General features: G+C 33.6%; 2 protein-coding genes across 3 annotated transcripts; one reads left to right on the top strand and one right to left on the bottom strand.

Annotated features, from left to right (window-relative positions):
* The first annotated feature begins 3,980 nt into the window (after nt 1–3,980).
* On the top strand, nt 3,981–17,149 carry LOC106719827 (annulin-like). 2 transcript variants are annotated; one of them, XM_045682810.1, is made up of 12 exons: nt 3,981–4,458; nt 11,034–11,258; nt 11,745–12,023; nt 12,547–12,698; nt 13,419–13,659; nt 13,967–14,127; nt 14,637–14,822; nt 15,095–15,205; nt 15,383–15,562; nt 15,785–15,985; nt 16,155–16,397; nt 16,692–17,149. In XM_045682810.1, exons 1-12 carry the CDS (start codon nt 4,332–4,334, stop codon nt 16,860–16,862), a joined length of 2,277 nt encoding a protein of 758 aa, XP_045538766.1. In that variant the 5' UTR covers nt 3,981–4,331; the 3' UTR covers nt 16,863–17,149. The 2 variants fall into 2 exon arrangements, with proteins under 2 accessions (XP_045538766.1, XP_045538796.1); XM_045682840.1 differs by lacking the exon at nt 3,981–4,458 and adding an exon at nt 10,044–10,277.
* Nucleotides 17,150–17,996: 847 nt separating this feature from the next.
* Nucleotides 17,997–19,293, bottom strand: LOC106719960 (protein tilB). The gene has a single exon (XM_014514454.2). The coding sequence runs from the start codon at nt 19,278–19,280 to the stop codon at nt 17,997–17,999; it is 1,284 nt and encodes a 427-aa protein (XP_014369940.2). The 5' UTR covers nt 19,281–19,293.
* Nucleotides 19,294–20,949: the final 1,656 nt, after the last annotated feature.

Genomic DNA, 20,949 nt, shown 5'->3' with positions numbered 1-20,949 from the left:
TTTTTGGGATCTCAAAAATAATAAAACATTGCATATGAAAAAGTGTATTATTTGATTCGAATACCGAAAGATATATTAAATTTTTAACACCCCTAACTTGGGGAGGTTCCGAGCCCCTTTGAAATACATCCGTAGTAAAAAAGGTGAAATATTTTTATAGATTTAGTTGCTTTGTTTCGTTGTTATACTGTTTTCGATTTAAATTGAAAACGGGAATACATGCTCCATTGATCGGCAATGCATTTGACCAAAATAACAACAACTTGAAATCTTACAAACCCTTTGTTTGCCTTATATTAATAGCATTATGTCCTTTCTCAGGCTCTAGACTGTGTGCCAAAATTTATTTTAATCAATCCAGTAGTTTTGGCGTGAAAACGTAACAAACAGAGTTACTTTCGCATTTACTATATTGGTAAGGATTATTACCTTAAACACGCTGAAAATTCCTCCTTCTATTATGAATCTTAGTAGGGATAGATAGGTTATTTTCAAGAGGCTCATAATTTGACATTGCATGTCGAATATCGTAGAGATCTATTGGTCATACTTAGATTTTAAATCAATTATACATTTTCTGCCACAAATCAATTGTTCATTGTCCATCCCTACTTATGCGATGAGTGGATGTGGTTGGGGCTTTTTCAATAGGTCAATAATCTCAGTGCTCTCAATAAAATAGGTTATAAAATAACCTTAAAAATATGATGTCATTCGCAAAAAAAATCCAGAATAACGACGTCAAAAGATAATTTCCTTCAGACACATTAGGAGTTTTCAATTTTTTGGAACGAAGTTCATTATCGCGCGTTGTGAAAGGGGGCTAGACGGAAAAAATTCTTACGAAAAGTTGTCACGACACTTTTCGCTACTTCACCATGGCAACGACGTGACAATATATAATGAAAATTCATAGAAATAAAATGTACTTCTTGTGAAGACTTAAGTTTTTTATTCATAGAATAAACGTTGGTTCCTTCACTAATTAATAGAAAGGAACATCGTTCCATCCGGGTGTCCCTTGACACCTCTCAAGTTTTTTTTTATACTTATAAGCAAATTGTTAACCATTCCAACTAAGTTCTAAGCTTATGTTCATTCGCAATAAATGTGTAATGTAATTAAACCTAGGATCATGTAGGTTCGTATCCATAACCATAAGGATATTAACGCTAGGCGCTTCTAATATTACACAGTGCTTAGGTACTTTTTTACAATTATAATTTCATCTATGTTATCAAATACAGAGTTTTTTGTCTAAAAAGTTCCGTTCCGTAATGGGATGTGATTGACTTCTCCGTACATTTTTGTGGTATTTGTGGAAGTGACGTATATATACAGTTCAAATGTTTACGCATTAATACTTAGAATCAATATGATGCGTTTTGGAGAAAACCCAAACGAATGACCATGACATACTAACCATAAAACAGTGTTGTTTAATTCCGTTCTGATACAAAAATAAATGCAATCGTAGTTCTTCTTGAAGTTACTTTCAAACCTCTGAATTATTTAGATCTTACTAATTGATATGTATTTTTGGATTACTTTTATATATTTATGGCATAATACATTTGTTAATAAATGCATGTTGTCTGAAACTTACACATATCCGATTTTATGGAAAAAATTGCAATTTAATACTGTTTATGTTCAATCAGAATATTTTTGGTTTAACAAACAATACAAGCTGTACGTGCCTTGGCCAACACAGATCCGAAATATGGAGTCGTGAAGGTTAAACATGTCGTGAGCTTTACATAACTTTGTAAACTCTTTGAATACTGGCTTCTTATAAATAGTCTAAAGCCGACTATAGAACAATAAGATTAAAAAGTCTTTCCAAGGATTTAATGATCTATATATGTCACAATTTAAACAATTATTTCAAAGTATATAATTCATCACTCGACCACTGAAGTCACTATTATGTTTCTAAGAATGTTACATACAATTCAATTGTTTAATAACAGACTCATTGACGTATAAAGCAAAGGAAAAAATGTCGTAAAGTGGAAGACCTTCGACTCACGCAATTTGCCATTGACACTATCAGACTGAATCTAAGTCTGTACCAAGTATAAAATTCGTAGCAAATCTATGATAATGTGAAGTTTGCGTACGAACATTGCATTTTACGTTGAGTGAGCGAGATGATGTTATACGACAGCCATATGTTTAACGAGGAAAGATAATGTTGTTTCTCACGTCAGTTCGACTACTAACTTCAGATATCAAAAGGATTTGTGCCGTTTATTATACGAGTACTACGCATGATGTCACACGTTCTATATTATCATAATCGTATTCTACGTAACAGTGTTTTGTTAAGATGTTAATTTATAAGGCGTGATACGAAGGCTGTAGCGACGTAAATGTTTGATCAAGCGTATAACCGCTGTAGATGCCTTTATTTTGAGACTTTGTCATTCAAATTAAAACGTAGTCTTATGGTTAGTGAAAACTATTTTAGCAGTAGATAGTTACATAGCAAGTGACCTTACAATTGACTTAAAAAAATGATGTTCTTTAATACATCATTTTTACTTTATAACGAAATCTTTTTAGGTCAATGTCACAGGATCTAGAGGTCAGAGTAAATTTTCATATTAAAAAAAATAACTTTCTACGATATCGTCAGTGTGTTTCGTCCTTGAAAAGACAGATGAATGAATGAGGGCTGACTGGAAAATGTACTTTGTTTTACTATTAAACATTTACGACGGTAACGTAAATGGGTAGACAAAAAGTTATTAAATCTTTCGTGAGACATTACAGTACAGTAATTTCTAATCACGACTTGACTCACGTATAGAGTCCCTGTTTGGGTACCGACTAGTTAAAGACCCGTTGAGATCCTTTTCATGGCTTGTCAATTAGGTACAAGATAAGACGGCGAAATAATCTAAAAAACAAAACGTTAAATGTCATAAGAGTCACATAACATGACGTTTCACACATTATACACAATCTCGTTAATTTCGGGTAATGAAGTTTTCCATCATCCCGGGGCCAAAGAATGCATCTTACTAACATCATAAGAATGTAAGTGTTTGCCGCCTCCATGAGTTGAATAATAGAATAGATTTTGCTTTATCTAGAAATAGCACCGAGGTCTTGTATCTTAAGATACTGTATTCTTAAAATACCTATTTAAGCATACAAATTATAAACCAGCTGTGTCAATGTTAACAGATGGGTTAAATTGACAGATGGGTTTAATAATGGGTTAAATATTTTCACTTTTATTATGTGATACTCATGTTTTTTCAGCCATCTACAAATAGTAGATTATCAAATTACCACATTTCACTAAATTATTATAATCGTTGGTTTCTGAGACCAAAATCCCTGTACAAAACATAAAGTTATATCTGTTATGTCAAAGATAATAAGAGGAATATCGACATTTTTTTACAGAAATGTTGGTCTCGGAAACCAACGATAAGTGCAATTTGTTTACAAACTTTAGGTTATAATGTATTAGATAACTAATGCGCACTGAGATATTTCAAAAACCGGTGTTACTACAATATTTACTAACATCATCCGTATTTTTTTAGATACGACAGGAAATTGTTCGATGAAATGACTAAGATATAAACATTTTGATCAGAATTATTACGTATTGAATACTTTTTCGGATGATTATTGATAAAATATAGTGCTTAAAGGTTATCAACTGTCAGGTCTTGCAATACACAAGATTTTGGAAGAGTTGAACACAAAGATTTAAACTGTTTTCTTTATAATTATCCTTAATGTAAGTTTTAAGTAATGTTACGTATGATTATTAATAAAATGTGTTATATTAACAAGAATAGTACGTAAGTAGGACACTATTAATATTTAACATTGTATCCATCAGAATTGTGAGTAATTTAAACGTAAGTGATTCATTAGTTATTCATTAGGGTGATGTACCGCTTAGTGATCGAAGTGTCCTGGGTTTTTGCGAGTCTGATAAGAGGTCACGTATCATCTCCCCTATAGGGAAACGCGAACGCGCGCTTACATTAGACGAATTGTAGTCGCTGTGTGGTGCGCACGCGCAGATTTTTTTTTTGTTAAAATAGTAAATCGGAAATCATTTATTCTTTGGTGTGTGAGTGGGTTACGTAATTGTATACGGTTCATCTTAAGATCTGGTGAACCTCTAATTTAAGAAGTAAGGCGCCCGTACTGTTTACCTAGCGGCAGACTGTGTAAACAAACGAGAGATTTTTGAAATCGTTCGGCGTTTGAATTTCTAGTGCGATAATTGATTGTTAAGTGGATCTTGTGTTTAGAGCTTGTGTTTGTTCGTTTATGACTGTTAGTGAGTGTTGAAGATGGGCGCGATGAAAAGTAAGCTGGATGGGTGCTGTCCCCCTCGATGCGTTTGTTGTCTGGACAGTAAGTCAGATTCCTGGGACCTCAAGAAACTACCACGGCCGCCGCTACTTGATACATCAAATGGTAGGTCAAGGTCACATGTTAATTAATAATGATAATAAGTAATTTATTTTAGTAACTGCAAGGTATTACTTGGGTTTCCACTGCCGAAACAACTGTACAAAAACAATAACAAACAATTTTATTTCTTTATATCCTTTAACCCTAAAATCTGTAATTAGCGTTTTATTGGTTTATTTAATGATATCTCGTTAAAAACCGATTATCTTTGTTAATTGGAACGTAACCAATGCAACTTACATATACATTTGAGAATAAAAAAACTTAAATTAAGTATTTCCTTTTCATTGTTATTTATTAATTTAAAGTAATGTTTACCTCAAAATTTAAAACAAATTAGGAAAAATAAATCCTGAAACCAACAAAATATGTGAAAAAATACTAAGAGAAACAATGTTACGTATTATTCAAGATCTTCTGTTATCACGAAGTCAGTTAATTTTCGATGTATAAATACCTATATAGATTTAGAAAAAAAACACGCTCCAAATTAATTCATAAAGTTTAGAGAATAAAGAAACTTACAAACATTAACGAAATTTATGAACTTACTTCCTTCACAAGTAATTTAAAAATAAAAGTCTTTTCAAAGATGGCGTTACTGTTTCCATATTTATTTATGCTACCGCTTTAGGAATGCAAACTGTTGCGTAAGATATAAACCGGTCCAGCCTTCGATAGTCAAGTGCAGGTTGATCAGTACTTATTAATTATAGCTTAGTCAAATTGCATCAACTATCGATTTATAAAACCAACAGACGTGACTGAACACCGATAAACCGAGGAAGAATATAAATTAAACTACTTCTACTTCAAAATCGGTTCAGCCGGCTTGCGGGTTTATTTTTTCTTAAATATATTATAAAACTAGGTGTCGCCTGCGATTCCGTCTTTAAAAAAAATATATAATTAGTAGCTAATGTGTTCGTTTAGACTATGTTCTACATCTAAGCCAACTTTCAGCAAGATCCGTTGAGCCGTTCTGGAGATACCTTCAAATAAAAATCCATCCATTCATCCATCTACCATACATATCTACAATAAAAATTCTATCCCTTTTCATTATTTCTATCAATCGTAAAACTATTGTAATGTATTTAAGTCAGGCACTGAAATCTGAATTGCGTGGGAAGAGGATTCCCCGTGCTTGTCACTAAATGACTCATTACATGTTACACATATTGCTATAAATAAATTAAATACTAGTGTAACGTGTTCCCTTTATTTATAAACTTTATTAATAGTGTCTTGGAATTATTACGCTGTTATATAAATGGGATAAATAGCAATTTTTTTAACGGCATAGACAGCTTTATTTAAAAACTATAAATAATATGGTAAAACTACTAAATAAACTATATACCTATACTTATACCAAACTAAAAATAAAAATAGATAATGTAAAAAATCGACCCCAAATCACTGTGCTCGCAGGGTAGAGTGCCCAAGAGGCTGCCGGCATTTCCCCGTTGAATGGCCAGGCTCAATCTTAGTCCGAAATATTATAGTAATTAATATATAGTAAATATTATGTAAATTTATGTAAAATATTAAGTTTTTCATGTTTTTTTCAAAAGTTTTTGAAATGAAACAAAGAAAAATTGACATGAGAATCTTTTTGATATAACTTCTTTAGTCATTTTTAGAATTGTTATGAGGAATGAGACATGTGCTGTACAATATCTTGCTGTTAATTTATCTCTAACAACTGTGCAGACAAAATAATCTGTTTTGTTTGTATGTCATTAATTTCAAGCGCACATCGACATAAATAATGATGTGTCGTTTCAGAGTAAAAGACAAGTAGATTATGAAAACGATAGTTTTGTAATAGTAATAACTAGTTGATACTCGCGACTATGTTCGGAATTAAAAAAAGCGTTTTTGTTGCGTTGTTATTAAATGATGTTCGTTACAATTAGCTCATAAAAGTCCTCTTAAATTAAATTAAGTCTTTTTCCCTCTCTAGTAAAAATATTCAACATTTTGTATAGAATTCATCATAGATGATTTTGTAGCATAGTTTATTGGTTTTACATCAAAGTAAGTCTTGTAGATTACGTTTTGTATAACAAATAAAAACAACAGATAAGCAGCTGAGAGGTTTTACAGTATCCGTTCAATATTCAAGGCAAACTAGTGTCACATTATTACAGATACTAAACACTAGTAAAGTCTCTACATATTTTATCATATTTTTCTTCAGAAATTAACTAGCTTAGTTGATCTTCATTTAAAAATTAATTATTTGAGAAGTGGTTCAAACTAGATAATATTTTAGCAAACATACAATTTACAGATTAATACTTTTAAGTAGCTGTAACTTGTTTTCTCAATAGTAGTTACTCTATATTTTTTAACCTTTGAGTACAAAATAATACAATTCTTAATAAAAACCAAAAGCAAGGAAATTAAGAATTGAATCATAATAAGATTAAAGTCAGTGTGGAATGACCTTTACAATAATTTGATACTAATTGATATCGTCAATAACTCTGTATCACAATTACATAAGTTTTGTAATAAAAGGACAATGGACGAGAATTTACTTTTTATCGTAGTAAGATTGTTTATTTAAATTACCAATATATATGTAACATGCAAACAATAATGAAAAGACCTGATAGCGTAGAGGTAAATTGACTTTCCGTAAATCCTAGATTCGATTTCAGAGTATGAAATGAAACATAGTGTACATAAGCAAGTACTTTTTACTAACTAAGTACCTACTTTATATATTCATAATTTTTTATTTTATCCACCATTTTTAACCCGCGACTTCATCCTCGGAGTAAAAAAAAAACTCTTTATATCATTTCTTCCAGACAATGTTCTATATCTATACCAAATTATCATCTAGTTCCACGCAGCTGTTCTGGAGATAACGTCTATCAGATATCCATCCGTCATCCATCATCATCATCATCATCTTCATCATTATCATCAGCTCACTATACGTTCCCACCGAGCTGTTCGGAGCCTTAAACTTTCGCATTTACAATATTAAAAAGATTAGATAGAAATAAAATTGTAATGACAAAATGTTAAAGTAATAAATGATTTAATTCACATTCGAATTAAATCTCATAGCATTTAAAATGAATGGCAATTTGTTTTTTATACGTCTATATCAATGAGCGATGAGGAAAACATGAATAAGACAGACAAATATAAGGTCGTTTGACCTTAACGGTGTTCTTTGATAAATGTCCTAACACTTGTATTATAATATTGTCACCTTTAAAAAAAAGGATAAAGATAGCAAAAAATAAACAGAGATAGCTAGAGATTCTACCAGTGTAAAGACATTTGAAATTCATGGTTTTTTGGCTTCATTAGGTACTAGCCTTTACCTGCAAATTCGTCCGTGAGGAATAAAAAAACTAAGTAAGTAGTTTATGCATTCTTCCAGACTGTGTTCTGCGTATGTGCCAAAATTCATCGAGATTAGTTAAGTCGTTGTATTAACAAACAGCCATCCAAACTTTCGCATATATATTATTAGAAAAATTTTATCTAATAAATTGGATACTATCAAAGTAAACTTACATATAAATTTTGACATTTATTATTTCTTTTTTTATATGATTGTATAATTAGGTTATGTCAATCTGTGATCTATCGCCAAGTTACAAATGAAGGCAGAGATATGCCACACAACTTTAAAACTATTGGTATTAGTAATTGGCTCTTTTAAATATAAAACTGATGACAAACAGAAGTAAATGAATGAAAAGCACCGTGACTGACAGTGAGGAATGATTGTGTACTCGATGCGATTGCGTTTAAGATGACCATATATTTGCAGAGAAACCTACGCGTTGTCTGTGTGGGAAAACATTTGAAGGCCATGTTAGATCTCGTTATAGTTAAACCTCTCACCCACTACACTAATTAATGCCATTTTTGTTAAAAACTACATAATCAAGTGATTTCAAAAGATTTACCGCCATAATTGTTTCTATCTATAAAAGATGGAGATAGAATAAATTGTAAGCATATATCAGTTTCTTATTTATGGACATTAATAATTACTGATCTGATCTCCTTGTTTGTCTGTGCCCTTCCTTCTATATTACCACGAATAGTATTTATTTATATTTCATACATTGATTTTCATTTAAGCAACAGAACTCTATTGAATCGTAAAATGAGCCTAACCTAATATACTGTTCGTAAGAAACGGGATTCTTACCACAATTAAGCTATTTGAGCTGAAACAGTATATTAGTTAATACCACGAAAGTCTCAAGCCTAACCTATAATTTTCGCTGTTTGGAATGCCAAAATCGAAACGAATAGGACGCCTAAGCTTTATTTTGGTAATATTTAAGTAGTTACTGTTAGGTAAATTATGTAGAATATTAAAGAAAGTAAAGAAAACGTATAGCGGACATAAATGTAGACGCAATTTTTTTCCCTCGTTGTTCTCATGATGAAATATCCAACTGTACTGTGATTGAAAAACATTTTCTCAGACGCAGCTCTAAATAACTCTCGTTCTAATACTATGGTAGTTCTGAGTGCGCCGTAAGAGGTTATATTGAGAAACGCTGACGCATGCGCCCTCAAATTCGATATTTGTATAAGGTATTTGTACTGACCAAGTGTGTTATCCAGTGGAATTCCGAAAAAAATGGTAGCTTAAAGCAAAAACTTTTCCTTGTAACGCTACCTACATAGTAATTAGCTGTTTGATAAAGATATTTTGGAAATGTTTTCTACTTGATTGACGAGAAGGTAACGCATTAAGTAATGCACAAGTGATGCAGTTTGTAATAAAGTATGTACTGTGAATAAATGAATGTGTAGTATGTATGAATGTCCGTCCCATTGTGACCTCTTGCAACCCAAACAATAACCGAATTTAAAAAAGTGAGGATACATGTTTGAATATCAATTCATATACAGGGTCCTAGAGCGAGTAATTGTCATATTGGGAACGGTAACAATTAATTGACCTTATAATTTATTGTCAAGAACGTGATATAATTGATACCGTAATACGCACTCACGTAAGGTTTAACGTTTTCTTATTTGATTGATCGTAAGCATTTGATATTTTAAACAATAAAAAGAACTATTTTTTTAGATCTTAATAATTTTTTACAAATCAATTCATTAATAGTAGTGAACACTTTAAGGATAAAGGACTCACGACTAAAGCGTCATCTATTGCCATTAACACTTCTTAAATTACATAGAGAATGCAGTCATTCGATTACTAGTCATTGTCCCTGAACCAGAATAAGTCGCCAAGTGTAGAATTGCTCATACATTACTGAGAATACACTTTGACATATTACGTTAAATGTATTTTTATTTGGAGGTTAAATAAATAATATCATTCATGGACATAAATCTTTTTTTTTTTTTAACTCGAACGTAAACATAGATATGTTGATAATAAAATTTAGATCTTTATTAGTATGTTTTATGTGTAATAAGTTTGAAATGATAACTATCCCTCGTCAATTTAACTGAGGAATTGGTTCCACTATGTTGATGTTATGAGATCACCGATAGACTTAGATATAGCAAGTATACTATATCCGACTCCGAAGGCGGGAAACACAGTATATGACGGCATACAAAAAGAACAGCACGTTTGCTCACACAATTAGCATCTCCTCAAAGTAGGAGTTCGACCAGTCTTTAAAATATTCGATTTATAGTCGTACAGATATGTTGCTCGTGTAATGAAATTAGTTTAGGAAGTGTTTAGGATTTAAAACAGTGTCCAATCATGGAGTATTTTAAAAATTTATGGAGATATTATTTCGGAAGGAAACAGAAGTACATTATTGTACCGTTCCAGCCAGGTCTGTTTATTTTATTTATTAAATTTTTCGGATCGTATTTTATTGCCTTTTAGGGATAAAGATTGTATAAAAAAATGGTATTTTGAGGCGCAATAAGTTGGCAGGAGGCCAACTACGAGGCGCAAAAATTCCTAACCGTTGATTTAGCAATGAATGAAATTTTTTGCTTCCTTATTCTTGACTACAAACTTTTATTCACTTGTAATCTCGAATGTTATTGATAAGTAAATTCAATTTTAACATACTTATTACGAATATTATAAAAAATAAAATTAGGTTGATCTTTCACTAAGGGTTAAATTTTGTTAATACTTCGTAATATTACTGTAAGCTTTAAATAGGCATTAACTGATTGTTAAATTAATTTAAAATAGAATATAAAAAAAAAATGAAATGCCTAAGTGGCATAAGTACCAACTATACCTATTTATAGTTAGTTAGTGAGTCAACATTTAAAGCTATTTAAAGAGAGATTATGTAGATTATATATCATTGAACTCTCTTAAGATATTTTTACTAGTTTTTAAGTCTATAAAAATGTAGACGTCTGATATTTGCATGATATTATTATTATACTATTTACTAAAAAATAAAGCGGATGAAACAATTACCTTACATTAAGATACAATGTTAATAAAAAACTCACATATTTTTAATAACTTAAGAACTGATGTTCAATTGTTTTGTGTTATTTTGTTTTGTATACTACCTCGTATATTACGTATACATTAAAACTGTACCTGTTTGTTTATTCAGATGTCATCAGCGGAACTAGACAAGGCGTGCTCGCGGTGCAAGGGATAGACTTCTGCATAGAGACGAACGGGGAAAACCATCATACCAGCAAGTTCAATTTGATGACAAGGAATGTTGACAGATGTCTGGTTGTCAGACGAGGACAGGCCTTCAAACTCGACATATTAATGAACAGACCGTACGATGCGACTCGAGATGCTATTTCCTTCATATTCTACGTGGGAGGTATGGTATTTGCATTGTTATGCGAGATTTTTCTTTTCTAATGTAATAACCGAAGATATAAAGATAGAGTTTGATAGATTCCACCAATATTCTTCTGAGCTAAAATATTAAGTATTCTATACTGAGAATCTAATTCAAGGGGAAACAAATGTTAATTGCTAAAAATAATGTTGTGTTCTAACTTTTCATGGTAATCTTTATCAAGTGAAGCGCCAATGGTGTAATAATTATTTAGAGGCGTTTTTATTTTTGGCGGGGAAATAAATTACGCTTATTTATTTATCCGAGAAAAAGGCGAGAGGAAAGACTTAGGTAAATGGATATAAAACAGGAAGTTGAGGGTTAAAATAATTCTGTTTTACACCACGTGCAAGTACAGGTTGATTTAGAATGGAAATAGAATAAATCTGGCAACGTGTTTACAATTTCATCTTCGACATCCTTTCTACGGTCGTTCGTTCACTTTCAATACAACTTTCCGAACAGATGTAGAGAAGCGTGGGCCGTCAGACGACACATCAGCAGCAGTGGCCTTGCTGGAGAAGGGTTCGGAGACTTTAGGCTCGTGGAGCGCAGTCTACGAGGGTCAGGTGGACTCCCACTTGATGGTAGTTGTCACCCCAGCCGTGGACTGCATTGTCGCCGCGTGGAAGATCGACGTCGATACAAAGCTTGTCACCGGAGAGTCACTGAGTTACACGCATCCACAGCCAGTGTACATCCTCTTCAATCCTTGGTGCTTGAACGACAGTGTATACATGCCGGGTAAGTCAAATAAAATTTTCGAACTATAGGACAACTAACTCAATATTCCTCGTCATCCTAATTAAACTGAAAAAAGTTAGATTGCACTGGTCCTTATGTACTACACTAATACTACACAATTAAATCTCAAGTAAGTACCTAAATATGCTATTTAAAATATGCTACATATCAAGTATTTATCTAATTAATTAAAATAATATAAATACTTGCGTTATTTTTGGCTAAAATTGTTGATATTATTAACAAAAAACCCTGAAATTAAATTTTTCTTTGCACATCATTTATATTTGATCAAACAATTAAATAAGCAACGGGCAACATAAAAAGCCTTATATATTACTTGCCGTTCTGCCTTCAGAGTGCAGTATATTCTTATTTTTTATTTTTATTATTATATTTTACTTAAACTTTTTTGTGCACTGTAAACCTACTTCGTTATGACGTCATCACGGGCAAGTCTCATGTTTGCGATCTATTGTTTATGACATAATTAATTTACTTCATAGCTTTCTATATTATTTAGGTCCAAATCACCGCGAGGAATACGTGCAGGAAGACGGCGGTTTGATGTACAGAGGTGTGTACAATCGCATCAAGCCCTCGCCCTGGAACTACGCCCAGTATGAAAAGGATATTCTAGACTGTGCTTTGTATCTAGTCAGGGAAGTTGGTAAGGTTGGTATTGTTTGTATAGAAAATGGTTATCTTAATAGATTAATATTAACATTTGTACCTTGAATGCAATTGCATGTAGGAGGATTGGATTCCATCAATGTACAAGCGATTTATATATGTCTAAGTTATTCCTTTATTACGTAAGCACATAGATACACATATTACAAGTGTTTTTGATACTAGTTGTTAGCTAATTTACAGCATTATGTTAACGTAGAATATTTTTAAATAGTACGAACGTTCCCACACAAGGTTTTGTAATTCAGAGTTACGTGTATTATAAGCAAACTAAGTTTGACTGGAATATTTTGTACAATTAATTACGTTCATTATTACATCGAAATTTTATGTAAAAAATAGCTTTCGCTCGCGACTCTGTCAGCGCGGAATTAAAATCTATCTCTTCTCTTATATATATAAAAGAAAGTCGTGTTAGTTACACCATTTATAACTCAAGAACGGCTGAATCGATTTGACTGAAAATTGGTGAGCATGTAGCTTAGAACCAGGAATAGGACATAGAATAATTTTTACCCAGTTTTTTTTTTTTATTCCGCGCGGACGGAGTCGCGGGTAAAAGCTAGTTTATAATATTACTAAGATTTAATATCAACGTATGCAAATCCAAAAATTCTTTAAAGAAGGCTATTTTGACAATTAGTCATCAAGTATGAGTAACGTCATCCAACATGCTAACTGAATGTACTTATGCAAATGAAGGTCAAAGGTCGTGCGAGAGGCGATCCGATCAGAACTGTGCGAGCTCTCTCCGCGGCCATCAACGTACAAGACGACAATGGAGTACTGTTCGGCAACTGGGGCTCGGAGCTTAGCGACTACAATGGAGGCACACATCCTCTTAAGTGGGTTGGCTCCCTGTCCATCCTGCAAAAGTTCTATGAAAAGAAAAAACCTGTCAAATATGCGCAGTGTTGGGTTTACGCTGGTGTTTTGACAACGAGTAAGTCTTTTGGGTCTTAATAGCAGTTTAAAGTTAATAAATAATTGGATCTTATGATGTTTAATGACTACTTGACTATAAATACTTTTTCATACAAATGCAACAGTGTTATTCTACGAAAGATAAAGGAAGGAAATTCGGAGACGAAAATAATCTCTCACTCAGAAAAACAAAAAGTTTGTACTCAAGGGTTCTGAATGATTAGAAATAATCGTCTCCGAACGGAATTGTTCCTTGATAGCTTTCTTCTCTACATTGTTATATACGTACGATTACTAATTTACTAATAATACTTACGTCCTTTCAGTTTGCAGAGCTCTTGGCATTCCCTGCAGACCTGTAACCGGTTATGACGCAGCACACGATAGTCAGGGAAGCCTTACCATTGATATAATCAAAGATGAGGATGGTAACACGCTGGAAGAATTTACCAGAGACTCCGTTTGGAATTATCATGTCTGGAATGAGGTATATTGTCCTACTTAAATCTATTTTCACTTCTAAATGGGCTGTAAAACTCTTTAATATACTGAAATCAAGTTCGTATTTTATTCGAACATCTGGTATAGCGCATGCTAGTAAAAATACGAGTACATCTACAAAGCTTTACTATTAGTCAAATTGAGACAAATATGCAAAGCACTTACATATTTACGAATATGTATGTGATGGTCATTTGACCTCATAAGGTCACTTGATAGACGAAAACTATATTTATCTAATAAAACATATAAATATGTATATGTTGCAAAATATGCCACGTCAAATTTGGACAGTCAACCTTGAAACCAGATTTTTCTCGATAAGACAACGGATGTTACGTGGTAGGTGCAATGCGTAAACTTTTTTGTGTATCTTTCCCACCTTTGCTGTGTATTTGACATTGTTTTCTTGAGTCAGACATAGATTTCGACGCATCCACTTTTTAAACGACCATTAAAGGTTACTATATTATCACCTAATCTGTTTTTTCCAAGGTATGGATGGAGCGACCAGACTTAGGACCTGAGTACAGTGGATGGCAAGCCATCGACTCTACACCGCAAGAGACGTCGGAAGACATCTACCGGCTGGGGCCAGCGTCACTCCGCGCAGTGCGAGAGGCTGAATTACAGCGACCCTATGACGTGTCGTATGTCTTCGCCCAAGTCAACGCTGATAAGGTACGAATGTTTTTTTTAACGATTCTCAGTTCGTCAAAGAGAGAGAGTGGGTAGAGGGACAGAGAGAGATGGAGAGTGAGTAATAGAGAGTACTGAAGAAGAAAGATTTATTTATTCAAAGGAATAAAGTAGCTCTGTTAGGTTGCATACAGCTGATAGACATAAAATTTCGTGTTCAAATGAGAGCTATTCTTTAAAAAGTTTACCCGGTTACGGAGATATTTTTTTCAGTTATTAAAAACGAATATTATCTTAATGTTTTTTTATCACAGGTGTTATGGAAATACTCTGGTGAGATTCAACCTTTGAAGTTAATGGCCCGAGATACGACGTCGATTGGCCAGTACATATCTACCAAGGCTGTTGGAACTATGGAACGTGAAGTAAGCATACATTTTTACTCTATTTGCCCACAGCTCTTGATCTGAGATGAGGAATCCTCAAATACGTAACATAATACGTAATATTTTAAAATGTAATTTCAATAAAATTTACTCTTAAAATCTTGCAGGCGTTTTGTGATTTATGGCCTGTTTAACGTTGAAGATTTACAATTCCAGGATATTACAGACTCATATAAATACCCTGAGCGAACGTGGGAGGAGAGGGAGACGATGGAGAAGGCTCTTCGAAAATCTGAAAGTATTTTTGCAAGATATTACCTCAACGATGCCTTTAACGACGTACTTTTCGACTTCGAATTGAGAGATGACATTAAAATTGGTCAAGATTTTAGTGTCGTAAGTATTTTAAATTTGTATATATAATGCACAAAGAAATAAATGATTGTTTTTTTTTATCACATTTTGAAACATAACCTATATTTTAAAGTCTTTAAATAAAAAGATCAACGTTTTCATCATTTAATCAACGTTTGATTAGAATCACAATTATAATTCATTACCGAGGTTATCAATAACGGTGTCACTACCCTATTGACTCTACTTTTTTTATAATTACAGGTGTTGCATATACACAATCGTTCGATGGTGACTCCACACCAGGTGAAGGGTGTGCTGCGAGTGGACACGGTCACATACACTGGGAAAACAGGAGACGGCGTCAAAAGGAAAGAGTTTGAATTCAACTTGTCGCCTGAGGCTAAAGAAGTCGTTACATTAATGGTCACTTTTGATGACTACTTCAAGAAGCTTGTAGATCAGGTTAGTGGCATTCTAATAATGTATATTTCAAATACTGTATGATAAAATTTGACAGCGAGAAAAATTATGTATTTAAATGAAAATTCGTTAATTCTTAATCAAATTAGATCATAAGTTCAGTTCAGTCATTTCATTTAATGATATAATGTTTTTTTATATTAAATTATAGGCTTCATTCAACATTGCGTGCTTAGCGACAATAGTCGATAAGCAGTTTGACTATTTCGCACAAGACGACTTCAGAGTACGAAATCCTGATATAAAGATTGAGATTGATGGAAAACCGATTTCTCATCAAGAGATGAACGTAACCGTTAAAGTCGAAAACCCTTTGCCGATACCGCTGAAAAACGGAAAGTTCTACATACAAGGCCCCGGATTAGATCAACAGCTTAAGATTGAGTTAAATGAGGTAAATAAAACTTATTAACATAAGACAACGTTAAGTAAGTGAATTAAACAGTATCAGTGTTAGGCCCTCTTGAAAGGTACATCTGTACATTGTACGCTTATGCGTAATACAATTCGAGATATATCATGGAACGTTGTTTTTAAAACTGTAGTATAATATTGTATTTGTTTCCAATCCAAACGACTTCTCGAAATCATGAAGTAACTTTATTAATCTTTCTGTATTAAGTTAACTAATAAACTTTTAGCAAAACTTGAACTGGTTAGGTGCTAATATAATTTTGTTTTTCTGCAGAATGTGGCTCCAGGTGAATACGCGACAGCTCAGTTCAAGCTCACACCACCTTGGGGCGGACGGCACCAGATATCGGCCAAGTTCACGTCCAAGGAGATAAGAGATATTGACGGCTTCAAAACATTCATAGTCGCGGCACCGGCGGAACTAAACGGAATAACATCAGCATAACCGAATTTAATAACTAAATATATAGAATTTTAGCTTCAATTTGAACCCAAATTTTGATAATTACTATATTGATTCGAAACGGTCCAAACTTGATTTGTTAAAATCTGAATTTTATGTTTAAAAGCCAAGTTTTAGTGCCTTGAGCTTTTACTGCAATAACAGGTATCTGTTTTTATCAAGTATTTTGTCCGCTAAAGGTAATCTGCCAGATGTGCTGGATAGGATTATGCTATATATCGATGGCTCCTACAAATAAGGGTCAATGTGCAAATTGACAACTTTACAGGAGAGGCTCTCAAAGTTTCAACCATATAGGAAAAGATGCCACATAGGCCCTGTTATAACAATATAAAAACACGTTCACACCTGTCAATGTGTATATGTGTTTAGTGCATATTGTTAACTAGACTAAGATGTAGCTTTTAATATAAAAAAAGAAAAAATCATCAATTTGTTACTTTGGCCCTTATATAGGATCCATCGATATCTAGATTATTACAAAAGCTACTTGAAGTCCTACTTAGATGAATATAACTTTATAACCAAAATTTTAGTGTTATGCTAGCTGAAAATAAGGGTTACAGAATTTGAAATCTTGAATAAGGATATGATGAATGCTTATAATTATGTTTCATATGCGTAATTTGTTAACTCGCATAGTTTGAGGTTACCTACTTCACATTAAGTTTTTAATGTAAAGCCGTTCTATTCTATCTCACCTTAGGCCGACCCCACATTCGTTTTTCCTTGTTACTGAAACTTTCCAAATTCGGAAACCTGTATGTTAGAGTTTAGAAAATTTCGCTCGTTATACGATAGGAAATAAGTCGTTCAGTTCGGAAACAAACTGTGACAACCAAGACAACGAATGTGTTTACTGCCCCTATTGTTAATTAAAATAATTTCATTTGAACCTTGTAAATAACATATGTAGATTATAAGAAATTATTTATATATGCTTGTCTGTAATGAATTTACTCTTTGAGTTGATTTAAACCACGACAAAGCTTTTATATAATTACATGTATAAAAACTATTAAATTATTTATTAAAAAGTATTATATGTTTTAGAATGTATTTTAATTAATCACCAATCTTTTTTAAATTAATATTTATTTAATTTGTTTTATTTCTTTAAATAAGTGGTGGAACTTCAGGATCATCAACAAAGTTGTGTGACGGTTTCTTTTCATCCAGTGTTAATCGCGTGTCTATGTATGTAGGATTTGTCTTTTTAGTAATCTTAGTAAAGTCAAGAACATCTTCAGCTGGTCCAATCTCCAGAAATTCCCTTTTACTTTGTCCTGTAATAGCGGTTTGATTTTCTTTGCATTGTTGGTCTATTTGAGTTTTCGAATTTGATTTCAGCGCCATCTTTGATTTCAAGGAGCCATTAACTTTGGGCATCGTCACGACCAAGTGGCCAGTTGTTTGTGAACGTTCAGCTATGGAGTTGGTAGTTTCAACTTCTTCCGGTAGATGGAGTTGAAAAATTTTCCCCTTGAGAGTGACCCGAACGTAATTCGCTTGGACGTCAATATCAAGAAGACTACTATCTAAATGCTTGTAAACGGCCAAATCTAATATAAATTTATCAGGCTCCGCATCGCTAAACAAAAATTTTATTTTCGCTTGATTTATGTTAAAGGGTCTGCCATCGGGAGCAAATAACTTAATGGGCCTTTTTTCTTCCTTTTTTTCGGGTTCCTCACTCTTTAGTTTTAGTTGCCGCATGTGTTCTATTTCATATCTAACTTCAGGTGCATGTTCACATTTCTCAGCCCAAAATTTTTTGTTCCTTTCTTCCGGATCCATGTCCTTGTATTCGTTTTCCCATTTATTTGTAATATCATTTTGTAGTCTCGTCTTTTGCTTTTGACGTTGGCATATATAATTTTGTTGTTCGAATAATATATCAGATCTTATAAGAGGAAGGTTTTGTAGCGCCATTATGCGATTCGATCGATCGATTTCAACACCATCAAGCGTAGCAAGCTGGGGTAAAGTTCCAATAACAAAATCACGGTAATTGTCGAAGTCAGTACAAGGATTTCCAGTCAAGTATAAATTCTGCAAGTTGTAGTTCCCAACCAGTGATTCGATGCTCACAATTTTGCCGATAAAATTTAAAGTTAAGTCTAGTTTATTTAAAGATTCGCATCTGTCCAAGTTTTCTATAACTTCAATATTATTAAGCGCTAAATTTAGATATTGTAGGTGTTTGAGTTTATTCAGATTTTCTATCTTTGCGATTAAATTGCTTTGCAAGAGAAGTATTTTCAGTTTTGGACACCAGTCTTGAATAAACTCGATCTTCTCAATGTTTTCTTGATGTAAAGAAATTTCTTCTAGAGGAGCTAACAATCGGTCATGATGTTCCGCTTTCTTTCGCACCATTTCTACACTTATTTTCACCATTTTACTTAGTTCACTTTGGTTTCCAAAACGCTTTCGACTTTTGGTAACGTTGAGGCAAATATTGAAATAACAGTCTCTTAGCAACGACTGTCATATATAATGCAGATTAAAAAGAGAGATGTTTAATGAGACCGTGTCATCTTTTGTTTATGACTTAAATAATAGAGTACATATAGATACATACAAGTGCACGTTTGAAGGGAAAATCCTGCATGTTAAGACAAAATTCAGCAAAATTTGTACAGCTTACATCAGATCCTTTTGAAAAGGTTTAAAAGGTAATTAGATAGTTGATTTCAACCAGTTCATATATGGAATTTTGTGTAAATAGAGGATAGATGTAGAGTGTGATGGAAAGCGGAGGATAGCGATAGAATCTGTAAGATGTCCGGCAGCGCTTATCTCCCGATCTCGGAGGTCGGTAATCCGTCATTTAACATTCCAGCACAGCAGTGGCAGCGAAGCCGCTCAACTCGACCGTACTAAATTAATATCGCCCTGCCGTAGCGGGTATTAAAATATTTTAAACGACGCCATTTATAATATGACGTTCAGATATCAAGTCGCGAGAGCGCAACATATTTTATTCCACGAAACTGCCAAAAGACAATGAGGATGAAGGATTACTATCATCAGCGATTCGTTTTATTGTTATTGTTCGGGGTCGGTTAGCGGGACGGGGAAAAAACCGTGCCGTGGAAAAAACGAGACACGTCGAGATGAAATAAGGCATGACAGAGGGAAAGACGGTGTTATTAGTGAGCGAGGCGAGGCGCCCCGCGGTCTGCGTGTGTTTAGGCCGGTGGGCCCAGCAACGGGGCGCTGCGGGACGCCGCCGCCGCACACACCCGCAGCGCACACTTATTGAAAGCGCCCAATTTAACATTTTGTTGTTTAAACAAACACCCAACCGTAAGTGGCCTACGAGATTATTGAAAATAAATTCATAATTTATTAACTTGTATTAATATAGTCAAATAAAATCGTGCGATGTAATGTGTCCGCATTCTCATACAGGTATGCGCATTAAAACGTTTCTTTCGGACCATAGACATCTTCATGTTTCATCATCTAACCAACAGATGGCGTTACATGTCGTACTTTAACTTCAGTTGAAGACGTAAAATAAAAAGTTTTATTTGAAAAACACATTCGTTTGATTTTCCTAACCGCTCGAGTAAGTCATTTAATCTTTTCCGAATAATTTGATTCGGTAAACATGATGGCGCTAATCGTGACAGAAATCTTTACGATACTTTGGCGATTTTTTGCGGTCTGCTAGGCCGCGGCCGCCGTCGTCCGGCTCCGAATGCGGGCAGAGCGATCCAGTGGCTGCACGCGAAAGTGTCAGGCCAAGTCAAAACAACCGTCGTCACTCCGACACTATAGTACTGAAAAAAAAAGTTTTCTCATAAGTAGTCGCTGCTGCGTTCGACTTATTTCTTATCTTGTGTTAAATTGCCGTGCTAATAAGATGTGATTTATCCGTTTTATTCGCATGTTTTTATTTCTCAGTAACTTTATACTCCGCAATATCTGAGGGAATATGAAATGAGTTTTTTTCGTTTATTCACGTTACTTGTGGGAACTGTTGGATCAATATCGTGCAATTAGCGTTTGCTAATGTGTTAATTTATAATGATGTGCTGCAGAATTTTGTTACACTTAT

The sequence above is a fragment of the Papilio machaon genome, chromosome 1, assembly GCF_912999745.1.
Source record: "Papilio machaon chromosome 1, ilPapMach1.1, whole genome shotgun sequence".
NCBI classification, from domain to species: Eukaryota; Metazoa; Arthropoda; class Insecta; order Lepidoptera; family Papilionidae; genus Papilio; species Papilio machaon.
The sequence above is the reverse complement of the archived record's forward strand: the minus strand, read 5'-3'. Positions and strand labels throughout refer to the sequence as shown.